This window comes from Harpia harpyja, chromosome Z (genome assembly GCF_026419915.1).
Source record: "Harpia harpyja isolate bHarHar1 chromosome Z, bHarHar1 primary haplotype, whole genome shotgun sequence".
Taxonomy (NCBI): domain Eukaryota; kingdom Metazoa; phylum Chordata; class Aves; order Accipitriformes; family Accipitridae; genus Harpia; species Harpia harpyja.
The window spans coordinates 51,251,147-51,269,814 of NC_068969.1; the positions used below are offsets into that span (position 1 = coordinate 51,251,147).

An 18,668-nucleotide genomic window follows, 5' to 3' on the forward strand; every position below is an offset into this window, starting at 1 on the left:
TTTCATGGCTCAGCTGGGGACTTAAGTGCCAACAGTTTGAAAAGTGCAAGATCAAAATGGAAAGAGTATTTGGCACAAAATTGGAAACTAGGCAGATAACTTTCAAATATTGGCCAAAAGTTGCTGACTCATTGAAACTGATGCTTAGCTGTCTCTGTCAGAATATCTTTATTGTCTCTATTTACATTATTAGTTTTCTAATCCATTGATTTACAGTTATTATTTTCCTGCCCATAACTTAAGATTTATTAGTGTTGTGTTGCAGTGTGTTGCCACATCAATTTGAAATGGTTTCTTAGAAACATATTAATCTTGCTTTACTACCTAATCTAGTGACTGTTTTAGAGGCCATAGTTACTGCATTGGAGATTCCCAAGCTTTTTCATAGCCTGTATTCTCCTCACACCTTTCTTCTCATTGGTGACTGAGCAGGGAATTCCCTTCTGCTGCCAATTGCATAGTATCCCTTTGAGAACAAAAGCTTCAAACTCCTCTGTCTCATGTGGAAGAGTAATGAATGCCCCTCATGTTAAACTTTCTTGCGATGTGGTATAGCTAGAAATAAGGATAAGATACAAAAGTGTGATCCTTTTACACCCTTAACAAGTAGAACATGCACCAGATGTCTTGTGTATCATTTTATGTCTCATGCTACACTGTGTTCAGTAGGTGGTTATGCTGAATAGGTGTGCAAGCATATGTGCTACAGGACTGTTCTATTTGTGGGTTTTTTTTTCAGGATCTAAGAACATGAGCCAGATTACAACAAATGGGGAAAATGAAGGAACTACCAAAATTATTGCACCTTCCCCTGTGAAAAGGTACGTGGACCAGCAGTTCCCTTCCAGATTTTAAGAGACTGTGTATTGCATTGGATAGAGGAACACATTTAGTAATCATAGTAACAGTTTATCCTGCCCTTAAGTTCAGGACCGTCTGATCTTCTGCTGACAAAGGTCAGAGAGTGTTGCCCAGTAATTAATTTTAACAAACCCTCATCTTCTGATGAACCTGGAACAGGGCTTTGGAAACCCATGAATCCGGACAAGTTAATGGGAAAGCAAACAGTCTCAGTTTTAAACACGAAAAAAACAGATAATGACCCAAGGGGCACTGGTCAGGATAGTCCGGTGAAGTCCTATGTGTCTGTCCCCTGGGAACTGTGGGCTGGCTGGCAGGGCCCTCCGGGCATGGGTCTTTGCCTCTGCACAGGGCAAGCTCTGCTTGGGATGTGTGGGCAGGGAAGACCTGGGCATGGCCACTCTTCTAGTAGTGCTGTTCCTCTTGCAGTCCATTACCTGTTACACTGTTAAATCCAGAACAAAACTTATGAGTGTTTGTGCCTGATCCTTAGGAACAGTGAACTGCCAGGGCTCCTCTGGACTTGTGTGGTCTGCTGTGTTTAACTATCAGTGCTGAAGTACGCATTTCTGGTTATTAGGCGTATTTGAGAGAAGGAGGTGAGGCTCAGATTCAGAAGGGGATTTATATCCCCAGCCTTACTTTTAGGTGGAATTTGGATGCCTGAATCAAAAAAGAGTGATCTGACAAAACAATGAGTCAAAAACTCAGCACCTAACTGTTTTGCTTAGTTGCCTGAATGTCTGTCTCTGCATGCCCAGTGACCCTGACAGGTTTTTTTGAGCTGAGTAACTGGCCTTATCTCTCCATTGAAGCTGTGGGCTTCACATACTAGGTATCAGGGCTGACCTCGGAAGAAGGGTCTAAAACATTACTGCAAATACTTGGTGGACAGTGTTTCCTATTGCCTAATATTTAGAACAGTTGCCCCAAAAAAGAAGAGCTGAGTTTAACTGCTTCCTCAATTTGAGGGAAGTTGAATCCAATGTTCTAACCCATGGGCAAAATGAAAGTTTATGATTTTGCCACTTGGTCCTGCTGAAGCTAGGTTATTGAGCAGAAAACAATACAAAGGCATATAAATACCTGCAGGGAGGGTGCCAAGAGGACGGAGCCAGGCTCTTGTCAGTGGTGCCCAGTGACAGGACCAGAGGCAATGGGCACAGACTGAAACACAGGAGGTTCCCTCTGAACATCAGGAAACACTCTTTCACTGTCAGGGTGACTGAGCACTGGCACAGGTTGCCCAGGGAGGTGGTGGAGTCTCCTTCCTCAAAAGCCATATGGGAATGGTCCTGGGCACCCAGCTGTAGGTGGCCCTGCTTGAGCAGGGGGGTTGGGCCAGATGACCTCCAGAGATCCCTCCTTGCCCCAACCATTGTGTCATTCTGTGACTTGTTAGGAGAGAGGAGAGTACAAAGCAAGAGGTACCCTTATGCCATAGTGCAGAGATGATCATATGGGGAAGGGATAGGAGCCCTTCACTACAGCTTGTGTTCCACATGCTCTGTATAAATTTCTAGCAATGAACTGTTAAAAAGAAATGGATAGGCAGGCTGTAGAGCAAGAACCAAAACAAGGGGCTCTCAACATGGCAGCTTCGAGGTTTCTGAGTTTAGTTTCTTATCTTCACAGTTTAAAAGCAATTCACAGACAGATTCTCACTGAGTCACGGTTTTAAATAGTGTTAGTCACTGCCAGCAAAAAAGTGTTGGAAGTTGTTTTTCTTGCATGCTTTCTATTTAGAAATTGATTTGTTTTTCTCTGTGTCTCTCTGCACGTGTAAAACACCTTTCAGGTCTGCCAGGCAGCACACATACTTTGTGAAGTGTTTACAGTTTGGTAGTTTACTCGATCCTATGTAATTCTTGCATTAATTGTCAGTCATGCTTGCAAAGCATCTTTCAGCAGCTCTTAGGAGCTGAGTTTTCGTAGTTTTAACATCTCAGGCACTGTTGAGATACGTAGTTGGTCACTTCTGTGTAAGTGGTATCAATTCAAGGTAAACTATAAAACCCCCCAACAACAGCTAATCTCACATGAATTTCAGATACTTTGAACGATCTCAGTCCCTTTTGCAACTGCATTCCTGGAGATAATACTAGTATCTGAAGAGCTGCCGTGCTCTAGCTCTCTGGCTGTAAAGTGTGGGCTCTGAGTGAATAATACCCTAGGAATCTAATGCAGTGAATTCACCTCCCAGGATAATTTTTCTCTCTCTTATTTAAGATTTGAGAACACTATTCACATTTCTTTTAAGACCAACTTCAGTCTAAGTATTGGTAGTTTATGCTCGGCGAAAACAATTGCTTTTTGCAATACAGGACTGAAACATGTTTACCTGAGTTACTTGCTTGGTCTGTAGTAAGCACAAATTTTTAAGCCTGGGAATAGATTGTATACACATGAGTCAGTAATGAATGGGTGCAGTATTAAGAAAATGATTCACCTGATAAAGTGTAATTTAATTTCTTTTCCTGCTGACTTACTGTAGCTTTGCATTTTGTTCACTATGTGAGAATTAAATGATTAACTCAGTGACCTGTAGTAACCAAAGGCTGAGGTTAAAAGTGGATTAGTGAGTTAAGTAGCCACAATTCCTTCATAAAGCCAAGTCTGTCACCTCCTGCTCTCAGCAAGGAACTCTGGCTTATGTCCTCCTCTCTGTAAGCATCTGTAAAGCTTTTCTTTTCTGCTTAAGTTACACTTTGGAAAGATATGTTGTGGGTTGCTGTCAGTAATACTTCTTGAAGAGCTTAGTGGAAATCAATATGGCTATGTCGTTCTGTATCAGGTGACCTGCTTGTTCATGTAGAAAGCGAGCTCTAGAGATGATGATGCAGAAAAAGCATGACTAGCCGTTGGTGAGAAGATGGGTGCAAAAGCATGCATGAGCTGGAAGCCACCTTCCAGCACTTGGAGTTGCAGCGTGCAGGCTATCTAGGAGCCTTAATAGGTTGGAAGTTGTAAAACTTGACACTGTGAGAATGGTAGGAATAAAGGAAGAATTGGAGCATCCTGCTGTTTTTCCCCTCATCTCCTGTGGGTACGATAGGAGACTGGTTACAAACACTTGACACATCTTTTAAGCCAGATGGCTATCTTGACTGTCTTGGTACTTTACCTTGTAGCAGTCAGTGAAGACAGTTCTTTCACGTTGTCAGATCTATGCTCAGTGTCTAGCAAAAAGAAAACATAAGGCGTTACTGGGGAAGGAATGAGAAGAATATGCTACTCTGTGAACCTGTGGTCGGTCGTGTTTTGAATAGTTATCACCCATGCCTTTGTTGCTCCCATCTTAAAGAAGGTACTGTAGACCTGGAAAAATTGTAGAGAAATATGATAAGGATATTCAGAGGTATGTGGTGACTCCTATACTGGGAGAGATTAAATAGTCTGTGATTCTTTCACTTGGAAAAGAGATGAGACAGTTGTTAAAAAAGTATAAAAAAATAAACTATGGACTGGAGTTTGTGATTAGGGAACCATCATTCATAGGGCTTTTTTTCTTTCTCTAAGCACAGAACTAGTCAGGAACACAGGATGGAAGTTTTGAACCAGGTGGAAGTTTTGAAATAAAATGAAATAATTGTGCCTGTCCTGGTTTCAGCTGGGATAGAGTTAACTGTCTTCCTAGTAGCTGGTACAGTGCTGTGTTTTGAATTCAGTATGTGAAGAATGTTGATAACACTGATGTTTTCAGTTGTTGCTCAGTAGTGTTTAGACTAATGTCAAGGATATTTCAGCTTCTCATGCCCAGCCAGCGAGAAAGCTGGAGGGGCACAAGAAGTTGGCACAGGACACAGCCAGGGCAGCTGACCCAAACTGGCCAACGGGGTATTCCATACCATGTGACGTCCCGTCTAGTATAGGATCGGGGAAGTGGGGGCAGGGATTCGCCGCTCTGGGGACTGGCGGGGTGTCGGTCGGCGGGTGGTGAGCAATTGCACTGCGCATCATTTGTACATTCCAATCCTTTCATTATTGCTGTTGTCATTTTATTAGTGTTATCATTATCATTATTAGTTTCTTCTTTTTCTGTTCTATTAAACCGTTCTTATCTCAACCCACGGGTTTTGCTTCTTTTCCCAATTTTCTCCCCCATCCCACTGGGTGGGGGGGAGTGAGTGAGCGGCTGTGTGGTGTTTAGTTGCTGGCTGGGGTTAAATACCGGAGCATACTGCTACCAGGCACTATTTATGCCAAAAATTCAAAAATGTTCAGGAGGTGTTTAAGTAAATCCATGGAAGAAAGTTCCATCAAGAGCTATGTAGAATAAAAAGCAGATAAAGCCTCTGGTTCAATAATCTGTTAACTGCATATTGTATATTTTCTCTATTGTTAGACTTTTTGCCTAAGCATCTGTTCTTATTCTGAGACAAGATTGACCTTTTTTCTGACTCAGTGCCACTGTAATTGTGAGCTTGTAGAGCTGATTTTCAGGTCTTGCCCCCCCCCCCCCCCCCCAACCTCTCTTTCTAGGAGAGGTTCTTCAACGAAGCAGCTGTTTGCCTTCTTTCACATAGCAGGCAAATAGTTATATGCCAGTGTGGGTCTCTGTAATGACTGTATGCCTTTAAGATTAATTTTTAAGAGATCAGGGGGAGAAAACATGTGATCTGTACACTATGGGTTTAAAAAATATATATATCTGTACTTTTATTTAGCTTTAAAAAGATGAAAAATGAAAACAATCCAGAAACCCAAAGAAGTAAAACAAGCGCACCATGGGAGGAAAATGGCCCACAGAGGTAAGGCGAGGCATGATGTCTTAGGTATTGTGCAATGGTAAATATCATGCCATGGCAATAGGTTGAAAGATATTGATAGAACATATTAATGTATTAACAGGGCCACAATAAATCTGTATTGCATATAAGAGGATAGGTCCTGTCATGGATAACTAATCAGTTAAAAATTAGGAAAGTAAGTGTAGGAGGAAGTGGTCAGTGGATGACAGTCACCGGTGGCTTTCTACAGAGATCTGTTTCTAGACCTCTGCTATTGAGTGTATTTGTCAAAGACCTGGAAAAGGGGTGATAAAGTTTGATGGTGGGACAGAATTGTTTAGGATAGTGAAAGTTGTCTGTGAAGGGTGGCAGAAAGATCCCTAAAGTATGAGTGACGAGTCACTAGATGGTGGATGATGGCGAGTAAGTATAAAGAGGGGCGCACGGGGGGGGGGGGGGGGGGGATAACCCTAGATTTCTGAGTAAAATGAGGTGCTGTGGAGTTATGATGGATAACTTTGTGAAAACATCAACTATGTAGCAGTCAGAGAAACAATTAGCAATTATTAGGAAAGCAAGAGAATAGCATTATGCCATTACATAAATTTGTGGATCACATATTTTCTCCATGAATTGTGAGTGCAGTTCTGATGTCCTTATCCTGGCAAAAGAAAAAGGCTTCAAGAGGGGCAGCAAAGGTAATCAAAGGTGTGAATGACTGTGCAGGAAATCTGTACAAGGAGGAATGGCAAAGGCCAGGCAGGACTCTTCCTTCAGTCTGGAAAAGGGATAATTTCAGGGGGTGTGGTTTAGAAAATCATTAGTAGTACAGAGAAAGGAGAAAGAGATCAGGATTGTATTTTTCCAGCATAAGAACTTGGAATCTTCACATGAAGCTATTGGAGGTGGTTTAAAAGCTTTGAGAAAGGCAGTGAGGAAGTAGTAGCTTGCCGTGAGTAGGAGACCTCCTTTACAAGGGGTGCTGGAAGTTAGTGGATTCCTGGGAGAAGCTGGGTAAGTCATGGAAGAGAAATCCCCAAGGGCTTCTGAAGACAGAGGTATAGCAGCTGGCTCAGTAAGTCCCCTGGACTGGGAATAGTGGGGGACTGAGAGAGTACTGGGGAGCTGTCATACATATTCAACTTTTTGCTTCCTGTAGATGGTTGCTTACGGCCACTGTTGGAAACAGGCCACTGAACTAGACAGCACATTAAGTGTAATCCAGTACGGTCCTGCCTTTATGTGATGATTCAGACCTATACATGGTGTGTCTTTTGGGGCGCCATGATGATTTACCCTGTGTGCTCCTGTAAACAGCAAGAGTTTTCAGAGTAAGGACAAGGCAGTGTGCAAATATTCTTTTGCTAGGATAGACGTTTATTTGTGGTTTTTAAAGAAGTGGTGTCAGCTTGTCACATTATGGCTCCAGTGTTAAAATTTCTGTCAGAACAGCAGGAAGTTTGATGCCCCAGGAAACAAAAAATGGTAGAATTGAGTTTTTGCAAGTCCATCTGTTCTAAAGGACTGCACAGTTTTAGACACATAAGCAGGCTGTATGCTGCACAGAGGCTTTCACAGCTTATAATAATTCTCATTGAGATGAGCTGTGGCAACTTTTCAGCTGTGCAGAGCAGTGCTGTAGTCACCAGTCTGCATAAGCAGCTGGACAATAATGTGTCCAATTTGAAGGCCAGAGGGTTTTAGGAAAGCAGAAAGAAATACCCCAACTGGAATTTGGTGAGAATATTGTATTTTCCACATAGTTGTTGTGAAAAGGGCTAAGTAATGTTAGACAAAAATGTGTGCTTGAGTTTAGCATCCTTCCTCTAAAACATTGTGGAACATCAGTAGACTGCCTTAAGAGTGATATGTACTCCATCGCAGGCTCTGTTACACTGTTGGAAAATGTCCTTGCGCTTCTGTGGGAAGGTATCACAGGATAATCCATACAGGCATTTGATAATCTACATCTAACTCAGTAACAGCCTAACCCACTGGGTTGTGTCCAGGCTTAAGTACATAACCTGAAGCATGAAATACCTCCACACCATTGGCAGGGGGTTGTGTGGATGAACAGCGGAGAGCTGGAGCTAAAATTGTTTCAGTGTCCTAAGCACTAGCTCTGTGATGAAGATGTGTGTCGTGACAGGAGCACTGTTTTCATACTCACATCTGTGGAAAACATAAAGAATAGAGGTGCATTTGAATGCCTAGCTCTGGGTTGGATAACTCAGGGGTTATTCTGTGCTGGATAAAGCACAGGAATTTTATTACGTTAAAAGAATAGGTATATACTTGGTTCTACATTTTGTAAGCTTAGAGTTCTTAGACTAAGAGGTCTCTCTCCTACATTTTCAAGGTTCAGTGTAAAATATTTATTGCTGGAAAGCAGTACCATCTGTGTTTACATAGCACGCACACACACACATACGTACATTTATAGCTGAATATGTATATAAGTGTGTGCGTGTGAGCATTCTGATTTTTCTAAGCTGAATCTCAGTTACCTGGCCTAACTCTCTGGGAAGTTTTAAAGCTGACTGTTTGCCATTCCTTTTTAACCCTAGTGGGCTGTATAATTCTGCCAGTGACCGCAATAAATCACCAAAGTTTCCTTACTCTCGGCGACGGAACCCGTCAGGTGGCAGCGAGAATGAGTCTGGACAGCCAGTCCGGAGGAGGTAAGAGCCCTGGGGTTTACTGTTAGCTTCTCACAGTAGAAAGCTTGAGGTCCTGCATGCTCTGTGTTCAGTAAAGGCTCTTGGAGACACAGCTGGGTCCTGGGAAAAGGAGTACTCTAGGGGTCAGTTGTTAGTCCAAAAAAATCCTGAGGAAGAATATCAGATCTGCTTTCGGAAAGGAAGCTTTGGTCAGGCTTTTTGCTTTTGTGCAGTTCTGGGTACTGGGAAAATGATGTTACAAATAGGAGAAATTGCGTTATTGGCACATGCAAGATCCTTTCAGTTGCTGCAGCTATTTTTCCTTGGTGAAGGAAAGGATTGATGGATGTTGCTTGCTTGACAATGAGCTTCTAATACAGAGCAGTATTTTGTTTTAAATACATTGCTTTGCTTCAAGTGCAACAAAGATTAAGTGAATGAGCCATAAAGCTGTCTTCAACAGTCCCATGTGTGAATTACTTTACATTGGAGGAGATGCCAGCAAAAATACAGCTATGAGCTACTTAATGTTTTTTTTAATGGGTATGTGCTGAATTGAGTGACTTAGAGAAGTAGAACTAAATGGATGGAGATTCTGTGCTGTGTGTCCTGGAGTATGTCCAAAATGCAAATTACAGGGACAGTTCAGAAGTGATAGTTTTGAGAGACAATGTGTTACCTGGGATGATTTGTCCTGCTGAGAAGCTGCTTTCATCACTGAGGTACCCTGGTGCTGTGATCTGTTCTGAAGTATAGGCAAGCATAGCTACTGTGCCATATTCATTGCAGTCTTCTAGGACTGCTTTACGAGCCAGTACCTGGGAGTTACATCTCCTTCTGACATCTCTGAAGTGACTACCTGTTTGGCTTTCAAAGCCAGGGTTTGCAAAGGGGTCTCTGACAACATAGGTAGATCTATGAGGAAACCTAGTTCGATATGGAGCTTTTATACTTGCCAGGTTTTGGAGCTGCTCCAGACCTTTTATCTGCCATTAGCTGTCTAGAACAGGAATGAAGAAACTCACCCATGGTGAATGCTTAGTGACCTCATGCCTGAGTTAAAGTAAATCAGTGTAGCTGTTTCTTAAGTCAATAGAGTTATGTTGATTTGCCCTGTTGGATAGAGCCCTTGTAAGTGTTAATAGCAGTGTTTTTCGTGAATGGGTTTTCTGATTCATTGCTAGCTTAGTTGTCAGAGGGACTTGTTGGGCTTTGTAAAAACAAAGGAATAGAGATGTGCAGTGCCAGACTGTCTTGTACCAAGAAAAGAACAGTGTTTGTGCACTATGCAGCAGGAAATTTTTTAAGATGCAAAGTGTTTATCATCTGGGATTTGCATTTGGCTGATCTACTCAGTGGACAGGTGGTCATGCCAATAGCAAGTTTTCTCTTGGGCCACCACACCAACAGAATGTTCTTAAAGGTCTTATCTCTTATGTGAGACTGTGAAGACTGACAATAGTAGGTAGATTCTAACCTAATTATGTCTTCCTGAATCTTGGTAATAGCTGTGTTGTTTATGTACTCTTTACTGGAATTAAGAGGAAGACATCAGGCTTTGCTATGCTGGAAACAGCAGGAAACTCTAAAGGCCGGCACACTATGCTTAACCTTGCAAGTCAGGGGTTTGCAATGAGAGCTTGAATGGGATCACGCCTTTACAACTTATTGTAGAGGTGTCCTGAAAAGTTTAAAATAAGCACGTGCCCTTTTTTCTCTGCCTTAAATCATGCTGAAAAAAAAACCTTTGTAAAGTTGTGGTTGGTTTTTTTTTTAAAGATGGGAGGTTTTGTGTATTTGTGTTAAGTGACCTGATAGTATTTCAGTAAAACTTCCTTAATGTCACAGGAAAAATCAAAACAGTGGCGAAGATTCAGATTTAAAGCAAAGGAGAAGGTAAATACATAATCTATAGCAGCCATGAAATGACAGTGAAGGTACTGATCATATTTTAGTTTACTGCATTTCCTCCCTTCCTTCCTTCTCCCCCATCTTTTTATATGTTTACAAGGCTTGTTATGTCTGCCCATTTAATTTTTTCTTTCCTATCTTAATTTTGCTAAAATGCTCTGTAGCATAGCCTTGTCACAGCAGATTCCTACAAGCTGCCTTGCACATTGTTACTACACCATGCTATAAACAGTTTGTGGAACTTTACTAAAGGCTTGTCTGCAACTTGAAAGTCAGTTACAGAAGTTTTAGCTTTTGGATTTTGCATCTGCAGATTTTGTTTTGAGTTCTCCAGCCTCCCAGTGCACTTTTAATTAATCTTTTTGAAAGCAATTGTACTATCGTTTGAGATTAATTGTCCTGCAAAAGGTAGGTGGAGAGGCATATGCAACTTCTTACGGTCTTCTCACTGTCTTGCACATTTTTTGCTGAATTTTTTCTTAAGCTTCTTATTTTTTTCCTGTGCAGTCTTGACTAGTTGTCACATTTCCAAATAAAATGCTGGTGTGAATTCCAGTGTGCCCTTCAACAACTTCAGCTTTTGACAGATTTTTGCATCTGGAGTTCTCTAGTGCCACATCTGCCTGCCATGACTCTGTGTTGTGCTTCTCCTTGCTCTTGTGCTCCTGTCCTGGCTGCTGGAAAAAGGAGATAGTGCAGTGCATTTTGATGTCAGAGTCTCTTGAAGCTTGGGAAGGAGAAGAGGCACTCCCAGGATCTGACTCACTGCTGCAGCACGGGAAAGGAGCTCTGGCAGAGATACAAACATCTCAGGGACAATCACAGGAAGTCAGGGAAGGTGCTCACATACTTTGCACCTATTATGAGATAACATTATTTTTTTGAAGGATGTTACCATTACAAGCCGCCAGTGATAATCCTGTGGTAGAAGTCCAGCACATAAAACTGCAAGGATTTAGTTAGGCATCTCAGGTGGAAAGCCCCAGTGCTCAGAAGGGACCTCTTCCCAAAGGCTGTGCCTGCTGTATTACATTGCAAATGTACAGGTTTGGTATTGTATATTGGAATAGACCTTCTCTACTTCCTCACAATTTGGCTACTCTCCCCTCGTTTTAATCAGAAAAGGGCTGCACCAGAATATGAGCCTTCTCTGTCAACTGTTCCTCTGAAATACCAAATCCCGCAACCCACCCCATGCCCCAAGCCCCCTCCTGGACTGTATTTGTTCTGCGTCTCTTGCCAAACTGACTATGCCTTCTTTCTTGCTCCTTGTGTCAAACCATATAGATATACCACCTGCAAAATAACAAATATATTGCATGACCAAGAAAACATGAGAAAAAAGGATGAAGGGTGCTTTGTAATTGTCGGAGATCAGGATGATCTCATGTGTTCTTGTACCTGACTTAGGAAACTACCTTTGTTTCCATTTTTGGTATTATATTCAGTTCAGTAAAAGCTGATGTTTAATATTCAGTGAAAGAGAATATTCTGACAGCCAGCATGAGCAGCTGCCACTCAGCTGACAGCTCAGCAGCCCTTCTGTCTCACCACAAGTGCTTTCCTGACAGGGAACACAAGGTAATTTGATGTGCAGTATCCAAAAGGTGGATCAGATTTCCATTCCTGAAAAGCTAGAGAAAGGCTTATCTTGAATTTTAGCAAATAGGATGTTTTATTTTGCACTTCTGCCATGGCATGATTTTTGCTGCCTTGATACCTTATGGGATAAATTGCTTAAATCAGAGTAAGAAAATACTTGGAAGTGCTGAGAAATGTAGAACTGAGTCGCTCCAATGACCTGCAAGTGTGAAAGAACGGTGTTGCTCAGCTGGCCTAGTAATGATGAGATTCAAGATTTGTGGAATATTTATTAAACGTCTGATAAGATTTTGGGGGAAAAAAGGTATATTTTTGGGCATGTAAGGTCTGCTGCAGTTTTAGGGCATTTATTGCTCTGAACTCTCTGAATGTGCTTGAGCCAATCTTTTGGACACTGTCTTTTAATCTTCCTTCAGGGTTACATTTTTCTGTAGTAACATATATCTTTCTTATACCCACTTTCAGCTTCACTCAAAAATGTGTATTTTTACCTGGGAAACTGGCTATCCTGAGTCTCTCAGTGGCTTTAAATTATGAGCCATAAAATTTGGGGATGGGGAGACATTTCTGCTTCTCCTCTGGGGAAATCTAACTTTTTCAAGCCTATTTGCTTCAGACAAGCTGGGTTGAACTGATTTTCCTAGGCTTTAGCTGTCCTATTATTCTAAAACATTTCTATTTGAATGGGAGCTATTTGAGTTAATGATTTCTGAGTTTAGGAGAGGGGGGAGACCAGACTCCATAGACTGAGGCATTTAATGACACAGCAATTTGATAAAACCAACCATGATTCACTGGTATTATGGGGAAACTCATGAGACTCTCAGCTGTGTCAGAAGGACATCTATAACAGTGTCCTAGTTTCAGAGACAGAGGGTAGCGTCATGTGTCCCTGACCAGATAGGACACTCAGGAAAGGTCCATGCCACAGGTAGTTCACTAGGAAGTCTCTCTCATCTTCTCTCATCCTGTTTGGGCTCTTCTCCCTAAACTGTTAGGACATGCAGTGAGCAGGTACTTGTCAATAGCCTCCAACCTTGTCATGAATTGCTTCCCCTTACCTGTTATCTACACCTAATAAACTGCCTTCACTCCTCAGCTTGTCTGAGGTTTAGTTTAACAAGTCTGTTCTCTTACGAAAGTGGCTTATCAAAGAGCAAAAGAAAAGCCAGGAGGCACAAGAAAGTTTGTGTCTCTGTCAGCAGCATCACGAGTTATCCCCTTACATCTCCTGTTTCATGCCCAGAGACCTCAGAAGAAAATGTCTGTTTTCCATTGCAGCAAAACCATCACCGATTCTAACTCCTGATATCCTGAATCCTTCTAGGCCAGCTCAGGTTAATATTGCTCAACTTTCCCCATTAATCAGCTGGGCCATCAGTGTCACAGAGAAACATGTCTGTCTTTGGAGGCATTCAGAGACCATCATCACACTAAAGAATGGTCCAAACCAGGTTTTGGTGAGAGTGCCATTTTTTAGGACCTAGCCCAGCAGTACTGTAACAGAGTCCTGGTTTCTAGGAGCAGAGCCCTGACAGCTGGTCTGTCTGCTTCAAAAAGTTGATCGGTGGCAATCAAGGATTTAAGGGTCTCAGATAGTAGTGGCCAAGTACTTCTCTCTACTGAGAGGACTTTGCCTGTAGGTAGGCAGATGCCCATTTTCTTTCTGAAGTTCAGCATCAGCCTGTTCCACCAGTCTTTTTCAGTAATAAATAATCAGAGCCATAAACGTCACCTTACCATTTGAACCTTTGCAGTCAGAGGTGATACAGAAGTAACAGCTTTATTTCTTTTTCCTCATGTGATGCACCATCTTTGTAGCTGTGCATCGGGTCATCCCAAAGCTGTGCTGATGCACACACCTGCCAATGTGTGCACTTCAGCCTTTCTGTATTTATAAAGATCAGCAGAATCATAACGTTCAGTGGTGTTTCTTCCATACTGCCTGACACTTGAAAAATGATACGAACTTACTAGAAGCCAGATGGAAGTTAAGGTGAATAGAAGAAGACAGATCTGATGAGCATTTTGTTTTGCCTGCAAAACCAGAATTACTGTATGGTTTCTGTTGGGTGTCCCACAATATGCAAGAAGAAGAGAGCCAGAACGCATGCAGTTTAAAGATAAAACATTTCACACCTGAAATAAACATTTCACTGTGGCGTATACACAAAGAATGCTGAGAGATGAAATAAAATAAAACAAACAAACAAAAATGCAGTGCAATGATTCAAAAGGAAAATAGCACTCACCTGACATTGCACCCCGGGTGCACTACTTTCGAAGCAGTTACTCCTAATCAATCAATGAGAAAAAGATAATATGACTTTCAGGTGTAGACAAGCTCTCTAGAGTCTTTTAATTCTGATTTTCCTAGTAATGTCTTTCCAGTGTTGTTCATTCCTTGATTAGTACTTCAGTACCTTTGATGTCAGTACATAAATTCATCTTGAGATGTTGCTTTTCTCCTCTCCAGATCACGGTCTCGCTGTAACACCAGCAGTGGCAGTGAATCAGAAAATTCCAACAGAGAGCATCGGAAGAAGAGAAACAGGTGACCATTATATATTTCAGGTATAGAGACATGAACACAAACAAATGGAGATGGACTGAGATAGGCTTAGTAAGAAGGAGTCTAACATGTTTTAAATGTATGCAGTCCTCCTGAGTCGGCTTAAGGTCCTTTTTTTAATAAAAAGAGAGATAATTGCCAAAACACATATACATTGTAGGTGTATGCAATGAATGCATACCCTCCTGTTGCTTGTGAAGAATTCATTAATGAACTGCAAAAACAAATATGGGGCACATTTACAGAAGACTTGCAATATTAATGCAAATAAAGTGAATAATGGTGATGACAAGATATTCACAGCATATACTTCAATATCTCAAAAATTTCAAGTGTAGAATTTTAGCAGAAAATAAGGTTTTGAGGAGAATAGTAAAAATATTTTAATGGATCTGAAACTCCATGTTGTTTTTAAATGCATGCATTTAATTGTATAAATATTTTTATTTTCCAAAATGTAAACTGTGGTCCTAAACCCAAAATGTGTACAGCATCAGCTTTTAATAGGACAACAGTAGTTAATATCAAGTGATGCTAACAAGTTTTGGTTTTCATACTCTATTTTTCTTGTTGCTGATATGAAAAAGTTAGTATAACAACTGATTTATTGAAGCAAAAACTTTCCTTTAAAGCTGCAACTTTTATGTTGCACTTGAGATAACAGCATTTGAGACTTATTTATGAAAATGTATTTTTAAAAAGCGCATAGAATTTCTTTATATTGAATGAACAGAGCATAAGAGAAATGTCACTGGACAAAAGAGGAATTGTTTAAGGCAAATTTTCTAAGAAGCTGTCTGCACAAGGTGCCATAGTTTCTTGTTGTCTCGCATGCAGTACTATGAGCGATAAATGATTTTCAGATATTTGGAAGCTCTTAGAAATAATTACATGCTAGATAGTGCTGCAGAAGTATGCAGTATAATAATATTTTAAGCATGACTTGCAGTAGTTAAAGAGATACTAAAAAATCATTGTGACATTCACATGGGCTGGTACGAAGCATATCTGAGCAATGAGATTTCTTTGGAGTTTACTTAAATTAGAGCACAGTCTTGTGAGATACTCGGCTAACAATAACCTAGTGTGCATGGAAGATTCGTTTTCCAGGTGAGCTCTGAAGTTTGAATGAAATGCTGAGTATAGTTTCAGTGATCAGTAGGTAAATGGTATTTTGTGTCGCTTTCTCTTAGAACACTCTTGCCAGTTTTTTTCTCCTGTGAAGCGTCTTGTTCAGGGAGCTCCACGAGCAAGTGAAGGAAATTAGAGACTGACCACAAGAATGTTTTTAAGAGCTTCTTGCAATATAAAGATTGAATTGTAAGAAAGATTAAGTACAGCTTATCATTTTCTGAAGAATAAAAGGGCCTTTACCAACCCTTCCTCACCTCATGGAAAAGTGCTTAAAATTAAAAAGAAAAAAAGATCAATTTGTGTGGATTGTTTTTATATTTTTCACATTTTCAGAAATGTAAGTTACATGAAAAATGTTAATGTTGCAGCATCTTTTACTCTTAAGTGGTCACCTGAAATCAGACCAGATAAAAATTCATTATCAGTGTTAAAGTAAACAAGTACTAAATAAGCTGGAGATTTGAGACTTGTGCCTTGTCATCAGGTGCAGGAAAACCACCACTCATAATGAATTTCTACATTTTGTTAGCAGCCACAGCAGGAATATAATAAGCTGAAAAGGCACAGGCACTGAATAGCTTTCCTGTTAGCAGAGGTGAGCCAGCCCTAACAGGGTTAAATGGGACAATATATAATGAGGCTTGCAACTGCTGTTACTCAAGTTTTACCTGTTGCATAGATTAATACTAACTTATTTCTCAGTACAATAATCAGGTCCCTGGCACAAGCAGACACAAAGTTGTATTGTTTTATTGGAAGAAAGTGACAGAGTACTCAACATAACCCAAAAGAATCTGCTTCTGATCATAGAAGAGTAGAATATATTGTTCACGTGAGATCACTGTGAACTATTTATCAGATGAAAACAAATTATCAAAGAAAAACGGAAATGCAGGTGAGAACTTCTGAAGGTACAACACTGGAAAAAAATTAGGGAGAAACTTTACTGGATCTCCATCAGTTTTTGAGGTTTCACTCCATCATAGGTGTGTTTTATCCTGGGCTGATGTTCATACAAAATTGCAGAAGAAACTATGTTGAGCACATTTCAATCATAGAAGAAATGTATTTGCTTTTTTTAATGCTGTGGTCAAAATTTATTTTGTGGATAAAAGTACATTAAACTAGTAGACAGTGTGTAGTGGAGCATAGTTTTCTACTTGACTACACTTAGAAGATCCATCTAATTAGAATCACAGAATGACTGAATGGTTGAGGTTGTCAGGGACCCCTGGAGGTCATCTGGTCCAACCCCCCTGCTCAAGCAGGGCCACCTACAGCTGGGTGCCCAGGACCATTCCCATATGGCTTTTGAGGAAGGAGACTCCACCACCTCCCTGGGCAACCTGTGCCAGTGCTCAGTCACCCTGACAGTGAAAGAGTGTTTCCTGATGTTCAGAGGGAACCTCCTGTGTTTCAGTCTGTGCCCATTGCCTCTGGTCCTGTCACTGGGCACCACTGACAAGAGCCTGGCTCCGTCCTCTTGGCACCCTCCCTGCAGGTATTGATATACATTGATGAGATCTGTCCCGATCCTTGTCTTCTCCAGGCTGAACAGTCCCAGCTCTCAGCCTGTCCTCATAGGAGAGGTGCTCCAGTTGTTTCATCATCTTGCTGGCCCTTCATGGGATTCTCTCCGGTGTATCCATGTCTCTCTTGTACTGGGGAGCCCAGCACTGGACACAGTAATCCAGGTGTGGCCTCACCAGCGCTGAGCAGAGGGAACAGATCATCACCCTCGACCTGCTGGCAACACTTCTTTTAATAGCTCAGGATACAATTAGCCTTCTTTGCTGCAAGGACACATTGCTGGTGCACGTTCAACTTGGTGTCCACCAGGAGCCCAGGTCCTGTTCTGCCAAGCTGCTTTCCAGCTGGGTGGCCCCCAGCATGTACTGGTGCCTGGGGTTGTTCCTCCCCAGGTGCAGGACTTTTTGCTTCCCCTTGTTGAACTGCATGAGGTTCCTGTTGGCCCATTTCTCCATCCTGTCCAGGTCCCTCTGGACAGCAGCAGGACCCTCTGGTGTATCGGCCCCTCCTCCCAGTTTAGTGTCATCTGCAGACTGGCTGAGGGTGCACTCTGCCCTATCATCCAGCTCACTAATGAAGCTCTTAAACAGGACTGGACCCAGTACTGACCCCTAGTTACCGACCTCCCACCAGGCTTCGTGCCACTGATCACCATCCTCTGAGTCTGGGTGTTCAGCCAGTTTTCAATGCATCTGACTGTTCATCCAGCCCATACTTCAAGAGCTTCACTATGAGGATCTTGTGGGGAGACGTCATCAAAAGGCTTCCTGAAGTCCAGGTAGACAATATTCACTGATCTCCCCTCATCTACCAATCCAGTCATTTTGTTGTAGGTTTCTCAGGTTGGTAAAGCATGACCTCCCCTTGGTGAATCCATGCTGACTACTCCTGTTAACTTTCTTGCCCTTCATGTGCCTGGAAATGGTTTCCAGGATTAGCAGCTCCATCACCTTTCTGGAGATCAAGGTGAGACTGACCAACCTGTAGTTCCCTGAGTGCTCCTTCTTTCCCTTCTTGAAGACATGAGTGACATTTGCTTTCCTCTAGTCTTTGGGCACTTCTGCCAATCACCATGATCATTCAGAGATCATTGAGAGAGGCCTTGGAATGACATCAACCAGCTCTCTCTGCACCTGTGGGCCCATGGACTTCTGTATGCCCAGTTTGCTTAAGTCTTCCCTGGCCTGATCCTTTTCCATGAAGGTTATGTCTTCCCTGCTCCAGCCTTTCCTCCTGGTCTGTAGAGCCTGGGATTCCTGAAGGCTGGTCTTGCTAGTACAGACTGAGGTGAAGAAGACATTCAGTACTTCAGCCTTTTCCATGTCCTCTGTCACCAGGTCCCCTGCCTTGTTCAGCAGTGGGCCTATCCTTCCTTTTGTCACCTGTCTACTTACAGAAGCCCTTCTTGTGGCCTTTGACGTCCCTGGCCAGATTCAATTCCGTTTGGGCTTTGGCTTTCTTAACCTCATCCCTACATGCTTGGGCAATGTCTCTGTATTCCTCCCACATTACCTGCCCTTGCTTCCACCTTCTGCATGCTTCCTTTTTGTGTTTGAGTTTTGCCAGGAGCTCCTTGTTCGTCCATACACTCCTGGCATTTTTGCCTGACTTCCTACTCACTGGGATGGACTTCTCTTGACCTTGGATGAGGTGATCCTTAAATATTAA

The 18,668-nt window shown here is 41.9% G+C and overlaps 1 protein-coding gene across 4 annotated transcripts in view; it reads left to right on the forward strand.

Moving 5' to 3' along the window:
• Window positions 1-18,668, forward strand: part of EPB41L4A (erythrocyte membrane protein band 4.1 like 4A) — a 141,624-nt gene that overhangs the window by 105,823 nt on the left and 17,133 nt on the right. Inside the window, exons 13-17 of one of the 4 annotated variants that reach the window (XM_052777560.1) lie at window positions 740-821; window positions 5,529-5,612; window positions 8,159-8,272; window positions 10,100-10,147; window positions 14,241-14,318. In XM_052777560.1, coding sequence (XP_052633520.1) covers window positions 740-821; window positions 5,529-5,612; window positions 8,159-8,272; window positions 10,100-10,147; window positions 14,241-14,318 — 406 coding nt within the window. The remainder of the gene's footprint in view (window positions 1-739; window positions 822-5,528; window positions 5,613-8,158; window positions 8,273-10,099; window positions 10,148-14,240; window positions 14,319-18,668) is intronic. The other 3 variants (XM_052777561.1, XM_052777562.1, XM_052777563.1) reach the window with 3 other exon arrangements.